A 21,681-nucleotide genomic window follows, 5' to 3' on the forward strand; every position below is an offset into this window, starting at 1 on the left:
CAGGTGGTGGGTAAGTGACCCTTGATCGTGTCCTGTCAAGATACTCAGTCCGCCTCTTAAAAAGATCTTCCATCTTTAAAATATCTTCCATGAATCAAGTTCTTTTGAGGTTCCACCCTGCAAGCATAGACTTACAAGAAAAAGTTTTTTTTTTTAAAAAAAATAAAAATAAAAACAAAAAGTTAAAAGATAAAACTAATTGCTTTAAAATTGGAATATGCAAACAACCAAGTACGAAAAGCAAAGTCCTCGGCAACGGCGCCAAAAACTTGTTAACTCATTGACAAATGTACCAATTTGTCTCAAGTAGTAAAGTACTCAGAAGTCTGAGTGTCGAATCCACAGGAACTTTGTTTGTATTTAGATTGATGTAAACCCAATTTTCAAGCAAGAGATAAGAAATTTAAAATAAAAGATAAAGAAAGATAGGAGATAAGATAAAGATTTAAAAGAAAAGATAAAAGATCACTCAACCCTGATCCCTCATTATGAATAGCATAATTTATCTATTCTTTCTCCCAAATCCCTTTGCAAAGATTGATTAATAAATTGCATTAAGTATGAAGATGTATGTAGAGGCACAACAAGGTCACTATATCCCTAGCAATAAATTGTTGAGATTCCCTTTCCCAGTTCTTTAGAAATTACCATTTCCCAATGTATAACCCCTAAAACTAATGCATGGACGATTAGGCCATACAATAACAATAAAGCACAGGAAAGAAATAATAAAAATTGGCATTACATTAAATAGATAATAAGAAAGAGTTACATCACTAGAGTTGGTCTGCGAGGCTCCCAATAATGGTGGTTTAGTCCCTCATTATCATAAGAGACTTTACACTTTAGGGATTGATGTGGATAAAAGAAGAGGGATCGATAGAAGAGGAAAATGGGATAATGGACATAGAAAGAGGATTTCTCCTATTAGAGATACTCAGGCTTAGTATGTATTCATTAGAAAGCTCTGAGTCTCCGGGGTGTTGTTGTTCCGGTGTGTAGGTTGTGTTTTTCCCTTCTACTTCCTACTCCATTTATAAGCCTAAGGTATCTTAATTTTCATGCGACTTCGCGCTTAGCGCGGGCTTTCACACTAAGCGTGCCTTTGGGCTTCTCTGTGGGCCTTCTTTGTGCTAAGCGTGAGCTGGCCGCTAAGCGAGGAGATGCGCTGGGCTTGACTTGTGTGCTAGGCAAGATGCTCCAATCTTCAACTTTTTTTTCAAGTTTTTGCATCAATTTTCCTCCAAAGCATTTGAAATCTTTTTCTTTTAACTTCTGCTAATAAAAAACTGCAAAGATATTAATTTCTTTATTATTTCATTAAAAACAACGGTAAAGTAAATAAATTGTAATCATTCTTAGCCAAAATTGACCATCAAATTAACTCAAATTTCGCAATTATCATGGGTCAATGCAAGTTGTTACATATTTGTTATGTTTGTTTTGATATCTGTAAGTTGGTTTCTAATGGTCAGATTTTGTTGTTGCATAAGAGGGTCTATGCCTATATTTATATTTTTCCTCCTCTCTAGAAAATACACAAGCAGAATGAACAATTTGTTTTCTTTCTCTCTAAATTTTGTTTTTTCCTTTCTTATAAAAAAATATCTTTTTGAGATCAAGAGCATGGTGTTCAAAAGGTTCAGGGATCCTTTCGCTGCACACGATTGGAACCAACGGGTTGCTGTATCTTGGGAGAGGAGCACAATTAGGTTTTCCTACTAGTACAGTGGGGGCGTTTTCTCTCTAAGGATAGCTTTGCGTGCTTCAACCCAGGCTAACAAAATTTCTCCCTTGAATTATTTTCTTTTATGCTTATTGTATGATATAGTGCATTGTTGATTCATGTTCTGAAGTTATTTTGCTACTGTTTTTTTGTTATTTAGTTTAAGACTTTGCATTTTCTTCTCATTTATTTTATTTTAATTTCCTAACATTAATTTGTATCAATACCATGATTAGTAAAAAAATTCCAAATGCATCTTTTAAATCCGATTGAAATGAATATACGAGTGGTTCGATTTTCATCGCACAATTTTGAATTGCTGACTTTGTGAATGCATATAAATGTCAATCTCACAAACAATTTGAATCCATTTTGGTCCAAATAATGACACATGAGTTGTAGCACCATATTAATTATTCCCCAGCTGCACACTTCAAACCAACCACATCCTCATGTTTCCTTTTTGGCTCAATAGTTCTTGTGACCATTTTGTTTCTTTTTTTTTTCCTAGAACTTGTCATCAACCAATGCATAACTCGTTCTTTGTTAATGACCTTTTAAATCGGCCTCAAATTTATAATTGGCAACAACCTGATATGATTATGAAGTTAATTTCTATAGCTTTTTCATTAGATACATGGTTTATATTTATTAATGCTTTAAGGCAGTTAGCAAAATCATTGAACTAAGGAAATACCAAACCTTGGAAAAATTCATGACACAAAATTTCAACTCTGCATATCAAGCTCTGACGCTCATCCTTTGCTCTTGACCTTAGGGGGATCTTTTCTCCTCATTCATAACTGTAGAAGCAAAGACTTTGCCTTTGATGTTTTGATGATGCCATATGATCGTGATGTTTTGATACTTTATGAAAATGTGCTTCTCAATTTTAATTCAAGACAAAAATCCAAGAATACAAGATACAACATCAAGAAGATCTCTAGTTATTTAGGAAGGGAATTTCAAATTGAAATAGCAAAAGGTTTGGCCAAGAAATTTAAGCTAAAATGTCTTTTTCAAGAGATTTACTCTCTGGTAATCGATTACCAGAGGATGTAATCGATTACCAGTGGCCAAAATGATTTATAACAGCCATTACAAGTTTGAATTTAAATTTTACATTGTGTAATTGATTACACATGGATGGTAATCGATTACCAGAAGTTACTAAACGTTTTAATTTAAATTTTAAAGCCTGTAATCGATTACCAGAGGAGATTTTCAGAAAATAATTTCCAAGAGTCACATCTATTCATATGGTTTATGAATGGCCATCAAAGGTCTATTTATATGTGACTTGGAAACACGAATTAAAAGAGAGTTTTCATTGCCCAAAAAGTTTTATCCTCTCAAAAGATTAAGAGAGTTTTTCTGAACTGAAATGTCTTATCCTCTCAAAAAGATTCCTTGGTCAAACACTTGCATATTCAATAAGGAATTTTGATTGATCTTCATTGTACAATCTATCTCTTTCAAGAGAGATTTCTTCTTCTCTTCTTACTTCTGAAATGGGATTAAGAGACCGAGGGTCTCTTGTTGTAAAGGATTCCTGAACACAAGGGAAGGGTTGTCCCTGTGTGGTTCAGACTTTGTAAAAGGAGTTTTACAAAGAGAGTGAAAAATCTCAAGTGAATTGCTTGAGGACTGGACATAGGCACGGGAAGTGGCTGAACCAGTATAAATCAAGTTTGCATTTCTCTCTTCCCTTAAACTTCTTTTATTTATTGCTATTAATCTTTTGCTTTAAAGAAGTTTATTTTGAATTGTCTTTTGAGTAATTCATGTTAAGGGTGCATTGTTTATCCAAAAAGAGAGTGAAATTTTAATTGGGGAATAGTCTTTGTAACTTAATTCAACCCCCCCCTTCTTAAAATAACAGAGGCCACTTGTCCAACAATAACCTGTAAGATTATTTAATTTAATAATGTCTCATATAATAATGAAATAAATTTAATGAAAAGATGTCTAATATGATAGTTATTAGACTTGAAATTATATTAAAGTTATTGTGAGTTATTTTTAAATTATTAAAATAAGTCCCTATATTCTCACTTCATTAAGGTTAATTTTGGTATTAAAGAAAAATGAATTTGAAAAAGGATGTTATGGAGGGTTTCTATTCCATCAGAGAGACCAACTAAAGGAAATCAAAGAAAGGAGAAACACTAGTAATAATTTTTTAACAACATTATGGATGCAGGTAAGTGTTTTAAACTTTCTGATAAAAATTATAGAGTATAATAAACACTACTACGAAAAAAAACTTTTTACATTGATTATTTTGTGTATTTTACGTCGGTTATTAACCGTCGTCGTAGCCAACATCGTAGAAAGTCACTTTCTATGACGGTTTCATGTATAACTGTCTTAGAAAAAATATATCATTCTAAGACGGTTCTTAACTAGAAATTGTCTTAGAAGAGTACCTTTTTAAGATGGGTCTTAGTTAAAAACCATCTTAGAAGGCTGTACTTTCTAAGACGATTTTTCAGATAACCGTCTTAGAATTCTTTTTTTAAAAGAAAAATTAAAATATATTGAGGATTCTAAGACGGTTTTTTTAACCGTCTTAAAATGTGCTTTAAAAAAATCATATGCATTAATGTTCGAGATGAATTATGAAATTGACCAACTAGTGCCACCAAAGGTATGCGCATTGGAAATAACGTACTCAAGATATATTTTGTTGTCGGTGGTCTTGTACAGCCAGTACATCCATGTGGCTACCATCAACAACTCATCCATATATATTACATTATTTTGATGTAAATGAATAAGATATCAAGTAATTTTGAATTAGTCTAAAATTTTGGATCAATCTAATGATGAGTTTAGGATAAAATTATGTATAAAAAGCTATTGAATAGTGTAGGAGATAGAAAATAATGGATCACTGCCAAAGAACCAGACATCAACACCACTCTAATGCAAGATACTAGGGGTGGGTAAACGGGTCCAAGTCCATGGACTGGCTCGTGGGGCCCGTGGTCCGCACGAGTTATGGACCAATTTTTTTAAACGGTTCATGGTTATGTCATATTTTTGGGTCCGTGCCACTTAACCCACGAACTATGCAGGTTTGGCCCGCGGGGTCTGTGGGTTGCCCGCAGCTGCATTAGGTGTGACCCTGACCCAATTATATTAGGTTTGATTTTCTCTTTTTCACTTTAAACTTTTATGTTAAAATAACAGATAAAGAAATATATTAGATAAGATAAAAATTTAAAGATAAAAATAAAAGATTTAAATTAAAAGATGATAAAGATAAAAAAGGAAAAGATAAGAAAAATAAAAGATTAAGATAAAAAAAGATAAGTGATAACATGCTAAAAATCTTCCTTTTTGATATTTTCTCGATCTTCTTTTCTTTTAATCTATCCTTCTCATATCTGCAATCCATAAATAATAAAAATATCAATTTTTATCATTTAAGTTAAAAATAATTGTTAAATAAATATTTTTAAAGATATTTCAATATATTTTTATTATAAAAAATAGCTCACATCATATTTAGCATTTATCATTGTAGCAGGCTAAGAACACATTTTCTTCGCACGCGCACAAGTCATACGACTCTTTCTCTTACAAGAAAAACAAAACGCGATTCACACTCACACAGTCACGTGACACACCGCAGCAGCACAGCTTCAGCCCACCACCGCGCCACCATGCAAAGTACATCTCTTCTCTCTCTAGAATTTGTTTTTATCCTATTTTTGTTGGGGCTGATTCATTGTTGTTGTACTCTTAAATGTGGAGATGGAGAAGGCTTAAGCTATTTCAAATATGGAATCATTTGTTGTTAGAGATGTTTAAATTTCATATTTTAGATTTATTGCTTGGATTTTCTTTTGTTAAGACATTATTTATTTTATTGATGTAATTGACTAACTATTGAGATTTTATTTACATCTGTATTGAACTTAATTTGATTGTATTGTATTTTTTTATTAAAATTGAAATTCTTTTAAAACTAGGCCCGCGGACTGACCCGTTTGACCCGCGGGATCCGTGGGGCGGGGGCGGACCAATTTATTTGGTCCGTGTAAGAAGCAAGGTGGACTGACCCGATCCGCTGCCAATGCGAACTTATGCAGACAGATCTTACGCGGACGGGCTGACCTGCTTACCCATCCCTACAAGATATTGTAGCTTCCTATAGCATAACAAAGTCCCTACTATAAAGAACCATCGGCCATCAAAACACTACAATCAAAATGTAAGAAAAACTTATGTGGCACAATAAGCCAAAGTTGCAACGGCCAAAAGAAGACTGCAGATCACAATAACTGCAGGATCATCACGTGCCTATCGATTCTTCTTCGTTTCTAATATCAAATAAGAACAAGAAGAAAATCAATTAAATAATTTTTTGAAATCACCAAATTAAATTTCCTAATTTGATAAATCAAAGGCATTAATTATATAACTAAACCCTACACTATTTTACCATGAAAAATTGGCATCATTATGTATCACTAAATTAAGTTGATTTGCAAATTGCAAGCCTAATAATAGGCATGCATCATTTACGTATAAGCATGCATTACTTTCATGATTGGGCAACTTCTAATAAAAATGTGTTCGAATTTAATATTTATGATGATAGTCATAGAGAGCTTAGCTACATTATACTTAATATATAGCTGGTGCGTGGTGGCTTTTATCTTTTCTTTTTTATGTAATATCTTTTTCTTTTTTTAATCAAATGTGGTATATTGCAATTCTTTAGGCACAATATGGTGATCACTAGTACTCGTGCTTTTCCTCTAATGACATAAAATGTTTAGGACAAAAAAGTTATCTGTTTGGACTAATTTTTTTTTTCTATTTGAAAAGACAAGAACCACTCTTTTTTTTAAAAAAATAAAAAATAAATCACCCAAAAATTAAAAGTGAGTATTGGGAATGGTTTTCGGCCCGCATTCAGCGAAAGTGAGAAATAAATTATAGTGTTTCTATAATTGAATAATTTATTATCTATTTAGTTCCGACAATCACCATTAATGGTATAAGACAGAGTGACAATGATAAACTTTTATATATATATATATATATACACACATAAGCACATAAACTTATCCGAGATTGCATTAATACTACAAATTGGTCATTCAACATCGTTAAATCTACATCGGTTATTGGAGACCGATGTAGTAAAACATGCAGTGACATTTTTGTTATTTAATCCAACTTTTTGCGGTTTTATAAAACCGCCTTTGTTTTGAATGTTTCAAAAGCGGTTTTATAAAAATCGTCTTTGTTTGTAACATGATTACTGCGGTTTTAGTTAGCACCCGTCTTTAAATTCATCATATTTTGATCTTTTTATTTTTTCATTTTCTAACGTTGAACGACTTTTCATTTTCACTCCTTAGGTTTCAGGAGGGTTTCTTTCGTTCCTTTCTCTCTGCTACAACTATGGCGAAACCTGGGTAAGGTCGTGGCTCCCCCTCCGATTCCGTTTCCGGCTCCTCCTCTGGTTCCTCTTCCCCCTCCGACTCCCGTTCCTCGTGTCGCTCGCGCTCCTTTTCTCGGTCCTGTTCTCCCTCGTGCTCCAAATCCTCTTCCCCCTCCTGCTCCTCTTCCTCTCCAAGCTCCCGCAGCCTCAGCTGTCCCCCGTAGAGGAGCCACTGTAAGGGGGTTTTGGAGCGCCGCCAGAACCACCGCGTTCTGTGGATCTCGGTTGCGACAGAGAGGAGGATGCCAGGGAAGATCGTGGCGGAGATGAGGGACATGGAGAGGCTGTGGATGGTGGGGAATGGCCCAAGAGGGATTTGACGATGGCGAAAGAGGAGAGAAAGAGAGAAGTGGAAGAGGATTGAGAGGAAGAGGTAGGAGGCGATTGAGGTGAAGAGGAAGGACCACGTGGGGATATTTCGGGGATATTAGCATGAAGTTGTCTAAGTTTCTTGGCACATATGATTTTGACAGCTTGCCTTTTGACTGGGGAGAAAATTACAAGCTTCCAAATATTTCTTAGGTATTTTTCCTGCACAATTGGCTGTTATAAGTTATATTTATTACAATATTTTTCCTAGATCAAGGCTTCTTACAAGCTGATTTGTGTTATGTCTATGGCTAGATCATGCCTTTGCTTTGTATGCTATTATACCTGATGTCTAGTCTTCATTTCACTGAGGATATGGTTCTGGCTGAATGAAGTCTAATGTATGCTCTTCCATTTTCATCATTTTTGTGGCTGCTAATACAGAAAGATCTTGTTATATATGAGATGAATGTCTGGGAATTTACAAGTGATGAATCTAGTGGTTTGGATAGCAACATTCATGGCAGCTACCTCGGTATGATTGAAAAGGTAATGTTTATGTTATAATTAAGACAAATATGATGCATCACTTTGATTCATGAGTACAAATTTCTTAAAGTTACATTTACTTGTGTTTATGAAATGGATTGAAGAAAGTTTTTCTTTGGGTCCAACAGTAGTTCAACCATTAAAATATGGACAAATGAGACAAAGATGTTATATTGACAAAGATGGGGATTTGAATATTGGAATGATGCAAATTTCTTAATGTCCTGTTGAAGTTCTGTAGCAGTTTCAAACCCTTGATGGAATAATATATTGACTTTTTACAAAAGTAATGGAAGGTATCTCCTTCCCTCACCACTAGAAGGGAACTGATTTCGATGAGTTCCAGTTAGTAAGGAAGTTTCAGTCTCTTGAATCGTACTTTGGCAGGGATATAGCTCTCAAATCTGAAGGATAGGAATAGGAAAGATTTTCCAAAGAGAGTTATATTGGGTTTGTCAAATCTTTCTTTGGTATCTATAACAATACATGACATTGACACAACAAATCTTAATACACTGTGTATGCGAAATATATGCATGTTAAAAATGACTGGGATCCTAGAATGGTTTTAAACCTTCTATAGAACATGAGAAAAAGTCATTTTCTTCATATTGCGCTCAGAATTGTGATGAGACTCAGTCACAGCTAGCAAATTTCAGTCTGTTGAGTGGCACATGTTATTTTTGTGTTCAATTTGTTCTATGGTAAATGCAAAGTTCGTAAATGTAGTAGTTCTTAGATACTGTGTTACTGCCATATATTTAAAAGAAGCTTTGTATGTTCTTGTTAGTTACTTGGAAATGATATTCTTGCAGTAATCTTGTTACATACAACTAGAAGAAAGAAAGTCTTAATACTAGGAAGCTTTTCCCACAAAATTATGTTACCATTTGGTATCACAGAAAAGGAGGTTGTATGCAATTCTTTAGTGGCTACACACCGTCTTCAATTTTATGAAATATACCTGTTTATTTATTACTATGTGCTTCATACTTACTATTTGTTGTCTTTATTTAAACTTATTTTGTTGCTTGCCTATTAGATTCCACACCTTCTAGAGCTTGGTATCAATGCAGTAGAGTTGCTGCCTGTCTTTGAGTTTGATGAGTTGGATTTCCAGAGGCGTCCAAATCCCAGAGCTTGGTAATATTACTACTGATAGGGTGATCCCATTTGGTAGTTTGCCTTCTTTTTTTCTCTCATAAATGTCAGAATTTATGACAAGGTTCAGTTTTAGTAGCTTTGAACTTTGTTTTAAAATTGAAACTCATTGGTTCCTAGCCACATAATTCCATTGCACTTAAGTTGCAACATTCTAAAGATAAATAGGATATTATCTCTGTCATAAATTAGCAGGAGAATTCTAGTTGTGCAACAAATATGGAAAAAATTTACACATTCAAAATACAATAGTTAAAGGTAACCATTAAATATACATGCTTTGGGATACAGATATTCCGTTCAATTGATTCAAATTCTGTCAAGGGGTTTCCAAAGGAGCCAAAAGATGCATCTAGCATGGTGAGTGAAAGATTTTTATGTTTCTAAGTTTTCGTACACATGCTAGATTTCAATTCATCATACTTGAACCATCTTAGGTGTGATGATGGGATATTTAAACATTAATGTGTTTTTGCAGAATCTTGTATGTGGGAAGAATGTGCTGATTGACATGAGCATACATACAGCATATGTAAAGGCCATTCGTGCTGCACAACATTACATTTATATAGAGAATCAATATTTCATTGGGTCTTCATATAATTGGAGTCAACATAAAGACCTTGGTATGGAACTCCTCTTTCTGAACACATGTTGCTTTTTGCTTCAAGAATTCCTTCTTTTAGTGTGCTGAAGATTTTGTAGAACATAAATAGATTATCCCAATATCCCGGTATATCAGCTTTTGTATGGATAAAGCATCCAATGCTAAAATATCTCCTTTCAATGTTAAAATTGCATGTTTTTGCAGGTGCTAATAATTTAATTCCTATGGAAATTGCACTGAAGATTGCTGCAAAGATAAGGGCAAACGAGAGACTTGCAGTGTACATTGTCATTCCAATGTGGCGCCAGAGGGTGTTCCAACTGGTGCTGCCACTCAAAGAATTCTATTTTGGCAGGTATGCTACAACTCACAAGATAAAGGCCAACTTTCAAATTATGCCACTTGAATCCTGCTAATAAATTGCGATTTTGAATGCCCAGTTTACCTGTTGATTTGTCTACTCATCAGAATATAAGAAATTACTTAAACTTGTGTGAAGCTGGAACAACTTATGAGTGGGTTCTAGTTATCTGAATTCTGGCCCCAGAATATACACTAAAAGTATCGTGTCTTCCTCACTTCTCTGACCATTTTAGTCAAAGATGTAATATTGCTTCCAAAAAGAACACAAGCATAATTTTCTTTTTTATAGTTTCATACTTCTTACCATGAATTTTATCTTAACAAAATTCAGCATAAAACAATGCAAATGATGTATGAGACAATTTACAAGGCTTTGGTTGAAGTTGGTCTCGAAGCAGCATTCTCTCCACAAGACTATTTGATCTTTTTCTGTCTTGGCAATAGGGAGGCCATAGATATGTATGAGAATATCACTGTCTGGAACTCCTCCGCCAGCAAATAGTCCACAGGTATGGATTCTATTCTCTCCATCCCCTCTTCCCTTTTCAGTTTCATTTTTCTGCTTCCATAGTGCCATGAAACAGTGAGTTCTTACAAAGTTATAGATATCTGGAACCAATGAATAAAAAAAGAGTTGCTTCCAAATTGCTTGTTATAAACTGTTATTTTGTTGTGTAAACGGCGAAAGGCAGTTTCTATTCTCTATCCAAATGTCTTAATTTTCTTCTTAACATGTGAAATGTGTGTTTTACAAGTAAAACAAATATTCTAGCAGTCATTATAAGCATCTTAATCGTCTGTTTTGTGGCATGCAATCTCCCTTTAGTGAATGCAATTGTAAACTTGTGTGCTAGTGCTCTTTATCCAGGCCAGAACCAATCGACGTTTCATGGTTTATGTTCGTTCAAAAGGCATGATAGTTGATGATGAATATGTTATATTGGGGTCTGCAAACATCAACCAGCGCTCTATGGAAGGAACAAGGGACATCGAGATTGCAATGGGTGCCTACCAACCTCATCATACCTGGCAAGAAGGCAGTATTATCCTAGTGGGCAGGTAATCATTTTTTTAAGTTAGTAGTACTTAGTGACTTCTCACATTTACTTTAAGCCTTTATGACAACCGTTGATTCAAAAAATGAATAGTTGAAGTTGTGATAAATTACATGTATAACAAATTAAAATTCCACACTCTAGTTTCTAAAATGCACGTTTCACTTTAGAGGAGTTAAATACAAGCAACCAGCCAACGAGGCCTTTATGATCATCAGGCCACAAAACCACCAACTTGGCTTTATTTTGGTTTCTCTAGTTCTCTAATTCCCTCGAATACCAATATGCATTTGTCAATGTAACTTTACTTTAATAATATGTTTTTGGTATAGTGAAAGAATATGGGTTGTGAATAACTACAATAGTGTTCTGGACTGTTATTTGTACATTTTTGTAATACTAATACATTTCCTGACCTATACCATGCAGATCCATGGATATAGGATGTCACTTTGGGCTGAACATACGGTGCTATTGAAGAGTGCTTCTTACAACCAGAGAGCCTTGAATGCATTAGAAGGGTTAGAACAATGGGTGAGCTGAACTGGAATCAATTTGCATCAAATGATGTAACAGAGATGACAAGGCATCAGCTCAAGTGATGCCCAAGTACCCGGTAGAAGTCGATCGAAAGGGTAAGGTAAGATCCCTTCATTTACCTTTTTCTTGAATGTAAATTACAAACAATTTTGAAAGGCAATATATATAGTTGAAGAAACACTAAGTCCTGTGTACATTAATAAAAGCTTTTTCATTCTTTTTTCCTTTCTTGTATACATACAAAACCAGATGCTACTCTGTCAAAAGAAAAAAAAATACAATTGCTACACATTATCACTCACTCCTGGTCTATCAGGCTAAATTACTACCGGGAACACCATGTTATGCAAAGTTGTAATTTAGAGAGCTACTAAGTTTGGTATGAAATCAAATCATGATCTGGATTGTGTTCCATTTTCTGATTTCAGCAATTATATGTGGATCTGTTATTTTATTTATCTCTTAACAGTTACTTTTTTTTCTCTCTCAACGGATGTTTTTACATTATTTAATTCATTTACCTTTTTCTTGATCAATTGCATAATTTCACAAAACTATAATATGAATTCCACTTAGTTTCTAATAACTAGACATCGATGTTTCTGTTTGAAAGGGATAAAGTGAGAGACTTGATTAGAGACTTGACTTTATTTAAACTTATTTTGTTGCTTGCCTATTAGATTCCACACCTTCTAGAGCTTGGTATCAATGCAGTAGAGTTGCTGTCTGTCTTTGAGTTTGATGAGTTGGATTTCCAGAGGCGTCCAAATCCCAGAGATCACATGGTAAACTAGAAAAGTATTATGATGCACTTCAAATTCAGATCAATGAGATAATCTTGAAATGGAAAAGATGTTGCAATTTGGAGTGATAGTTTTTATATTTCAGTTTTATTTTAGACAGTTTTTAATTTTCGCAGGTAACTTTATATCTCGATTAATTAATTTTCCCGGGTAATTATCCTTGTATTTATCTGTGATCATTTTCATCCTTAGCCTCACACTTAGTGTTAGTGCAGTTTTATTAGGTAAGTATCATCTTTTGGAGTACCGCTTTGTGGACATTCTCTTTGATATTTTTTATTTTTCCCAGGTTATTACTTACTAGTAGTACCCATGGTAAATGTTGGGGTTGGCTAGTGTTTACCAACATGTCATATTTTATTAAATATAAATACTAAAATAGCTTGTAAAAAATATGATATTAATTACTAGTTATCAAAATATATTGTTGCTCACAAAAAAAAGGTTAGCTAGTGAAAAATTGATTGGATTTGTAAAAATATATTGTTACTCACAAAAAAAAGGTTAGCTAGTGAAAATATATTTGTAAAAATTGATTGGATTTGTAAAAAAAGATTATCAAAATATATTGTTACTCACACTTAGTGTTAGTGCAGTTTTATTAGGTAAGTATTTTCATTTGGATGGCTTATTTTTTATTTTATTTTTTTCCAACTTACAGGGGGAGTAGGTATTGCACACATGATTCAAAAGATTGAAAATAAAGAGTACATGGGATTTGGAGACCTTTGCACGTACAGAAAATAAACGTTAGAGAAATTTATATACATTGATGCTAGCTTGATATATATATATACATATATATATATATATATATATATATATATATATATATATCAGATTTCATCTTTTCTTGTATTGTAGTTGTTTGTGGTTCCTTTTTTTTGGAAATTTATATAAGGATGTGATTTTCTGATTTTTGGAAATTTTTATATGCTGACATCGATGGTCTTCCTTCTTTCAGGCTTCCATTCATTAAAGCATACAAGTTTGTGGCTTTCAAACAATTATTTGGGGAGTTATGTGTCTAAGGTGAGAATATTTGGATGCATCAATCTTTCATAATCTTTATTCTCATGTTTCTAATGCTTGTAGAACAAAGCTAAGGATAACGATTCTGATCATAATGTGGATTGTTGGGAATGTGAAACTTATTATTACCAAAGAAGCGTGGGACCAATATTTGGAAGAAGCAATGGCAAAATGAAAGGCCTAAAATATATTTTATTTCTTGAAATCTCTATTCTGATTTGGCATGGAAAAAATGCATCGTAAACCATTTTTTTTCATTATAAGATTTTTTTCTTGAAATCTCTATTCTGATTTGAAGTACTATAAAAGGTCGCATTAGCACAACAGCTTCCCTAGCTCACCAAAGAACCAAACCAAAGCATGCCATCATCCATGGCTTTCCTTTCACATCCTTATTTCTTTGCAGCTTTATCTGCACCTTTGACTCTTTTGGTGGTCCAAATTCTGTTCAGAAAACTGAACAAAAGGCATAATAGAAAGAAGTACCACCCTGTTGCTGACACCATCTTCAATCAGATGCTAAACTTCAACAGGCTGCACCATTATATGACTGATCTTGCTGCCAAGCACAAGGCTTACAGGCTGCTCAACCCTTTCAGATATGAGGTTTACACCACTGAGCCAACTAATGTTGAGTATATACTCAAAACCAATTTTGAGAATTATGGAAAGGTAGGTACTTTAATCATAGCTAGATGAATTGTTATTGGTAAGTTGACTGTATTTTTTTAAGGATGAATAGATTATTATGCACATGAATAATTCTAAATTTTCCTACCAAATCTTTGTACTGATCTTCTTATTTATGGGTATCTTTAAATAAATTTCTCAATAAATAATTGTAGGTGCAGAAAAAAGGCGTAAAATATAATTAAACTTTTATCTTAAGTTAAAATTAGTTTATCTATAAAATACTTTACATAAGTTCTGTTATTGCATTCCTATTTTGTCCATGTGTGTTTCTGAGGATGATATGGATGCAAAAGTTTAAGGGTCTGTTTCATTTGTTAGAGTAGTTTAAATGAAAGTCGAGAGTTGCCACCTGCCACCTACCTCCTTAATGGGTTAGGTTCAAGGAATTGAAGAGCTTCTAGAATTTCTGATGTTGTAAAATCTGTTGTGCTGATTGGTTACTATTTTCCTGATGCCATATTTGAAAAATTAGAGCAACCAATTAGAATTATTGAAGGTTTTTATGATTTATCTTGTACTGTTCTACTTCGGCAGTAACCATGGTATCAAAAAAGTACTTATCGAGAAAAAAACTAAGGTAAAAAATATAGCAGAAACTTGCCTTAGAGCAAGGTCAGTGTTAGTTGTTTAATAAGTTGCCTATGCTAAAGATACTCTTAGGTGGTATGGGCATGTGTGGAGATGGCATGTAGAAGCCTTAGTAAGGAGAGTAGGTAGAGGCAGAGGCAGATTGAGAAAACTGTAGGCTAAAGCATTAAGAGAAAACTCAGAAGAATATTCCAAAAGTGGTAAGGTAGAACTAATAAAAAAAAACATTGAAACAAAATTAAATTAAACAAAAACTTAAAATAAAAATATAATTATGGACAAGTCAAATCTTAACATATATTTGTTAGAAATTTAATTATTTTTTTCAATTATATTGTAACATATATTATAAATTTTGTAGTTTAATTATATACAGCGTAAGTAACATCATATCTATTTCATGGTGATGAGAATTCTTTACAAATCACATTTGAACTAATTCTTATTTGATCTAATTTTGCACTTTTTTTTGTTAGATCTAATTCTTGTTAGTCCATTTAATAGTCCTGCAAAATGTGTTATTTTTCATCTAAACATGTGACCTTTTTTTGAACACTGCAGGTGCTGGATTTGGATCTAAGAGAAAATATATGTTTCGGAAAGTGACCATCCAGCTCAAGCTTGTGGAGGGTGACTCTGCTGGAACTGGACCATTTCTATGTAAGTGAAAATTTTATCTTTTATTTTAAAGAACAAATTTGCTCATGATGCTCTTTTGATGTTTTAGTATGATGCTTGTGATAATTACTATCTACTAGCTATAGTGCTTAGTTAACAATGAACATAATTTACGGTGTACATATTCAGCTCAATGCATTGAGCTTTTCTCAAGTGCAGACAACCCGATTTGCATCAATGAATTGAATATTACCAGTTTAGGCATCATGGAGATTCCTATTTGCTTAGGTGGCTCCATTTCATCCACTGGCTCCACTTTATATGTGCTCATGTTTTCCTGATTTGATTTGCCCCCTCTGCCACATTGCCACTCCAATTTCTTATTATTCAATTCTCCTCCTTTAGCATTTTTAAGTTAAATCAGTTTTTCTTTCTTGACTTGATGTTTTAATTTTTTATTCAAAATTTTAAATTATGATTTTTAAAATTATTTAAAATTGATTTAATTTTATCCTTTTTTGTCTAAATTAAATTAATCATATTAAAAAATATATTTATAATCATTTAAAATAAGACGATGTTAAATTTTCATCAAATATGATTTCTCCATGATGATGATTTAATTTAGATAATAAAATTAAATTGAATTAATTAAATAGATGGTGCGTAATAAATGATGATTGCTCCTTAATTAGTCTCTACTGTGTGAGCTTTTTGCCTTCCCCGCTCCCAAATATCTCTCTTTCACATAAGCAATCATTGAGGCACACATAAAAGTACAACATAGGTGGCCATATGTGTGAATAAATTGCCAAATTCCAAATAGAGATTTCTCTCCCTAGACAATCTTTTGTTTGCCACCTTTTCTTCTGATATTCTAATTCTATTTATTTGTACAAATTAAAATCCTTCGTGTGTAAAATCTCCACCTTCTCAATTCTTGATGGAAATTTGGCATCACATGTTGTATGACATAATTTTGTATCCTAGTCCTAAGTTAATTAATTGCAATGAATACATATTTTGTTTACATATTATACTTTTCTTTGCAATATTTATGCATACTGTATAAGTTGTTTCAATTTTCCAATTTTACATGCTGTTGCAGCATGGAGTTCCTTTATAGAACAGGTGGTGATGGTCCTCTTGTTGCTTTTGGTGCATCTGATGGTGTCATTAGAGTTCTATCAATGATGACATGGAAGGTGGGGACCTAAAAAATTAATATTAATCTAGTTTAAATTATTAGCATATCATGTGATACTTTAGTTACTTGCAGCTTGTGCGAAGGTACACTGGAGGTCATAAGGGGTCTATCTCTTGCTTGATGTCATTCATGGCTGCTTCTGGTGAGGTAAGTCTTGATTCCCCATTGAAGAACTTATTCTACTTTATTGTATTTTACTTGCATTAATTTTTAGAAACTTAGTTAGGATTCTCTGGCACCCCCAATCAAGATAATTTATTGAGAAATTACAATTGCTAGTTGATATGTGACATGTATGTGCAGGTTTTTCGCATGACTGATTATCTCTATATATTGCTTTTATAATTGGAAGTTGCTTTTGTACTTTGGTATGGCAGTTCATTTGTGTGGGGTATGTTTGGATTTCAGGCTCTTCTGGTTTCGGGTGCTAGTGATGGATTGCTCATAATTTGGAGTGCTGACCACGGACAGGATTCACGTGAACTTGTACCCAAGCTGAGTTTAAAAGTACCACTCTTTTCCTCATTCTAACTCATATTTGTCAATTGCTTATTATGGCTGCAAAACAGGGATAAGCCATTGTTAGTTGTGGCTTAATTATAGTTCCTATTTCCTTTTTGTTGTTCAAGCAATTGCATTTTACATTGGAAGGTGAGAATACAATTGAAAGGAAGGATATGAGATGAATAACATATTATTATAATAGAAAGGAACATCTAAAATTTGGGTACAAGGCGAAATGCAAACTTACATTGGCAAATAATGTATCTTCCCCCCCACCCCCCTTTTCTCTTTTTCTACCTTATTATTCTTTTCTGTATGACTCATGAATGATTCCGTGCATGGACATTTCATTGGTTAATGATAGCACTTAATGCATCTATCTAGGCACATGATGGAGGGGTTGTGGCAGTTGAGTTGTCAAAGGTGATGGGAGGTGCTCCTCAGCTAATCACAATTGGTGCTGATAAGACATTAGCCATATGGGACACCGTCTCCTTTAAGGTGTGGTAGTGGGGCTAATGCCTGGCTATTTTAAATTTTTGTGAAAATTCTCCTGGTAACTAGAAAGACTTAGCATGAAAAAGCTTTTGATTCTCAGGAGCTGCGGCGTATAAAGCCAGTTCCTAAATTGGCTTGCCACAGTGTGGCTTCTTGGTGCCATCCTCGAGCTCCAAACCTTGATATTCTCCAAACCTTTTTTTTTCTTCTAATTTCTGAATTGGCGTAGTATTTTTTGTTCCATGTATGACTTCTTGTTGAAGCTATCCAACTTGGAATGATATGAATATATTTCAAAGCATTCAAATAGTTTATATCAATATTTTTGAATGGAGGCAAGGATAGATCAAAATTGAGTGTAACAAAATCTGTGGAAAGCTTTACTTCAATCCTGTTATCAGTTTATGTATGTTGTATAATATGCTTATATACCTCAGGCAAATAAGTCCTCTTTAACAAAGAAGAAACTGAATTTCAAGCCCAGCCCTCATTACTCCCTGTCCAATTTCCCATTCTTTTTGTTTACTCTACCTGGTAATGAGTTTGGTCAAACTTAATTTTGCCTCTGATTTTTTGGGCAGGTGTATTGTATGGTTGCACATACTTTGCAGCCGCATCTTGTAGCTGTTGGAACCAACATTGGTGTTATTATCTGTGAGTTTGATGCTAGATCTCTTCCACCTGTTGCTCCTCTACCAACCCCATCAGACAGTAAAAAGCATTCTGCCATATTTGTAATTGAAAGGGAATTAAAGCTATTAAATTTTCGGTTAAACAATTCTGCAAATCCATCTCTTGGAAATAACAGCTCCTTGTCAGAAACAGGAAGACCCAAGGGAGATTTTTTTGAACCATTACCTATCAAGCAGGGGAAGAAGCACATAAGTACTCCTGTTCCACATGATTCGCATTCAGTTCTTTCTGTCAGCAGTTCAGGAAAGTAAGTTGCCTCTGACTTTTGCTACAACTTGGTTGATTTTTTTTTCTTGTAAAGAAATTTTGTAATTTAAAAGTAACTAATATTTTGTTCTTCAATATAATTTTGTGGCTTTGGGTTTTTCTATAGAATATAAGATGAATAAAATTCTAACTTTTGGCATTCCATATATATCAGTGATACTCAAAATAAATACGATCTTTTCTGTGTTTGTGGTTTTTATTCCCAGATCTTTTTTTGGTTATGCTTCCTCTTCTTCTATCATTTAGTTTCTTAAATTGGAGTGCGTTTTCTGTTGCTTTCTTACTGCATCGTATGTTTACAGGTATCTAGCAATTGTTTGGCCAGATATTCCTTATTTCTCTGTCTACAAGGTTAGTGATTGGTCAATTGTTGACTCTGGAAGTGCAAGACTTCTCGCTTGGGATACTTGTCGTGACAGATTTGCTATATTGGAATTAGCATTACCGCCTAGAATTCCTATAGTTCCCAAGGGTAGTTCATCAAAAAGAGCGAAAGAAGCTGTTGCGGCACAAGTAGCAGCCGCAGCTACTGCTGCTGCTTCCACAACTTCCTATACATTTTTTGGCTTTGTCACTAGTGGACTCTTTTAGTATTTAATTATGATAAATTTTGTTTAGCTGGGTTATTTACTTGTGAGCATTCTTTAACACTGTTTAATTGCCTAAAAGGATTATAAAACTGTATTATGTATACACATAGTTAATAGTAATAGAGTTTCCAATTTTTTGACATGACTTTCTTAAGAGCAGGACCCAGCCAGCTACTAACTATGGGAGTAAATGAGGGGAAACAAAAGAAGGATGATCTTATTTGGACCATTTATCTGTTTGTTAATCATGAAATAGGAAAATGTATTGTCATGCTTTATTCCTATCTTCTGCAATATTAATTATTCAAACCTTGTTTTCGTCTATCAACTGGTTGATGGGTCGATAGTGCATTATAACTTGGGCTTTTCACACCATCTATTGCAGATTAATGCTTCTACAATAGGTACTTTCCTTGACCCTGCAAAATCTTTATAGAAGTTGTTAAATAACATTTCAATAAAACTGTTTCTTGATGTTCTTGATTTTTCACATTAGTCTTACACGCAGTTTGTGATTTTTCTATTACTGGCTCAAATATGTGTATTTTTACATTTAGTAAACCACAATCATGCACTTTAACATCACACCAATATTTGAAGGGGAAATTATAAATTTCGCAAAAATAATAATAAAAAATCATTATTCTACATCGGTTGAGTGATAAACGATGTAGAAACCCTTCAAATTCTACATCGTTGACTTATAACCGATGTAGAAACCTTGTCATTCCTACCCATTCTACATCGGTTCGGTAATGAACGATGTAGAAATCCTTCAAATTCTACATCGGTTGACTTATAACTGATGTAGAAACCTTGCCATTATTACCCATTCTACATCGGTTGATTGATAACTGATGTAGAAACCCTATCATTCAACATCGGTTTCAACCTTAGAACCGATGTAGAAAGCTCACATTCTACATCAGTTGAGCTACACAACCGATGTAGAAAGGTCGCCCTTCAAAGACGGTCCTCCAACCGATGTCGGTATTCAACGATACTGTGTTACCACCACGCGTCGTAACCGATGTAGAAAGACCATTAGAATCGATGTAGAAGGCCTTTTTTTTAGTAGTACATACCTGTCTCAGTTCCAAAAATGTATAATCTAGCCACAAACTCATTGTGCAATTACTAATGCATTAAATCATTGATGTGCATTAAAGCAAGTGTAATTTATTTTGCATATCACCAACCTGACAAGTTCTAAGCCACCTTTTCGAGAAGTCAATCCCTGACTAACACCATTAGCTCCTCTGGAATTTATCCCAGCCACTGTCTGCAACCAAACTTAATTACTTGATAAGGAAAACTTGGAAAGGAAAACCAGCAAGCAGAGAGAAAGCAATATACCTGTGGAATGTTAGTTTCATTGTATACCTGAACAAAAACAAGCTTAGTAAATGCTTCTTTCGAATTAGTGATGCTCATAAAATTAAGAACTTCATATCATTGTATACCTGAACAAAAGAAAGGTTGATCCATCTCAAGCTTCCATCTAACCCTTGTAGTAGTCATAGAAGTCAAGAAGATTGTTAGTTATGAATGCAGAAAAGAGAAATGAGAAATTGATAGAAACAAACAAAGGAAGAAATGGAATGTTAGTTTCATTAATGTAAAAGGATAGCTTGTTTTCAATAGAAGATATTTCATTAAAGTTCTATTATTTTAACAATAAATAATTAATTTATTAAAATGAACTCAATCATAAATTGTTAATTAAGTATGATATAAATTTGTCAAGTTTTTCACAAATTGACCAATTTTATATTAATTACTTCAAAAATGATATTTATGACAATTTATAATTAAATATTATTAGTTAAAATATTCTACTTAGTGTATCGAAATTAAAATTTTAAATAATTGATATATATTGCGTATAATTATTTCTACTTCTCACTTTGTTTTATCTTTTTATATAGCACACCTCTCAAAATTGTTATCTAAAATTAAAAGGGAGGAAAGAAGTTAGACCATTTAATTACAAAAGACATTTTTTATAGACCGATAAGTTTGATGACTTTTAGGGAATAATTGATTTTAATGATTTTTTCTCATCCGGTAACTATACGTGAATAATCTAGTTGAATTTTTAATTAAATCTTGACTAATTTTCTAGCAACGCAATTTTTTTTACTAGACTTGATATATAACTAGAACATACATGTCGATTTGGTCCATTTGGTATGGATCTTAGCACTGCATATGTTTCCAACTATACAGTTAGACGTACATAAACTCAAAGATAACACAACACTGCATATGTTTCCAAACATGACCATATAATTGATGAAAATGAAAATCAACATTTGCCATACATCAAACTGCTAAAAATGCCAATTATCTACAGTAAAAAATTCAGTAAGAATCAACAGTGCTGCCAACTTTTTATCTTAACAAAAACAAAC

The 21,681-nt window shown here is 33.5% G+C and overlaps 1 protein-coding gene and 1 long non-coding RNA gene across 8 annotated transcripts; both read left to right on the plus strand.

Annotated features, from left to right (window-relative positions):
- Window positions 1-6,993: 6,993 nt before the first annotated feature.
- On the plus strand, window positions 6,994-11,822 carry LOC114403771. 2 transcript variants are annotated; one of them, XR_003664695.1, is made up of 9 exons: window positions 6,994-7,712; window positions 7,944-8,048; window positions 9,091-9,191; window positions 9,501-9,569; window positions 9,688-9,835; window positions 10,021-10,171; window positions 10,511-10,688; window positions 11,034-11,238; window positions 11,664-11,822. It is a non-coding gene; the product is annotated as an uncharacterized LOC114403771 (long non-coding RNA). The 2 variants fall into 2 exon arrangements; XR_003664696.1 differs by having other exon boundaries at window positions 6,996-7,712; window positions 10,624-10,688.
- Window positions 11,823-12,454: 632 nt separating this feature from the next.
- Window positions 12,455-19,409, plus strand: LOC114403770. Of its 6 annotated transcripts, none has more exons than XM_028366921.1 (11): window positions 12,455-12,559; window positions 13,239-13,326; window positions 13,542-13,609; window positions 14,016-14,281; window positions 15,452-15,550; window positions 16,617-16,713; window positions 16,788-16,862; window positions 17,124-17,222; window positions 17,604-17,720; window positions 18,299-18,657; window positions 18,980-19,409. In XM_028366921.1, the coding sequence occupies exons 6-11, from the start codon at window positions 16,618-16,620 to the stop codon at window positions 19,266-19,268; spliced, it is 1,035 nt and encodes a 344-aa protein (XP_028222722.1). In that variant the 5' UTR covers window positions 12,455-12,559; window positions 13,239-13,326; window positions 13,542-13,609; window positions 14,016-14,281; window positions 15,452-15,550; window position 16,617; the 3' UTR covers window positions 19,269-19,409. The 6 variants fall into 6 exon arrangements, with proteins under 6 accessions (XP_028222722.1, XP_028222724.1, XP_028222726.1 ...); XM_028366923.1 differs by having other exon boundaries at window positions 14,126-14,281; XM_028366925.1 differs by having other exon boundaries at window positions 13,239-13,311; window positions 14,126-14,281.
- The last annotated feature ends 2,272 nt before the right edge of the window (window positions 19,410-21,681 follow it).

This window comes from Glycine soja, chromosome 20, assembly GCF_004193775.1.
Source record: "Glycine soja cultivar W05 chromosome 20, ASM419377v2, whole genome shotgun sequence".
NCBI classification, from domain to species: Eukaryota; Viridiplantae; Streptophyta; class Magnoliopsida; order Fabales; family Fabaceae; genus Glycine; species Glycine soja.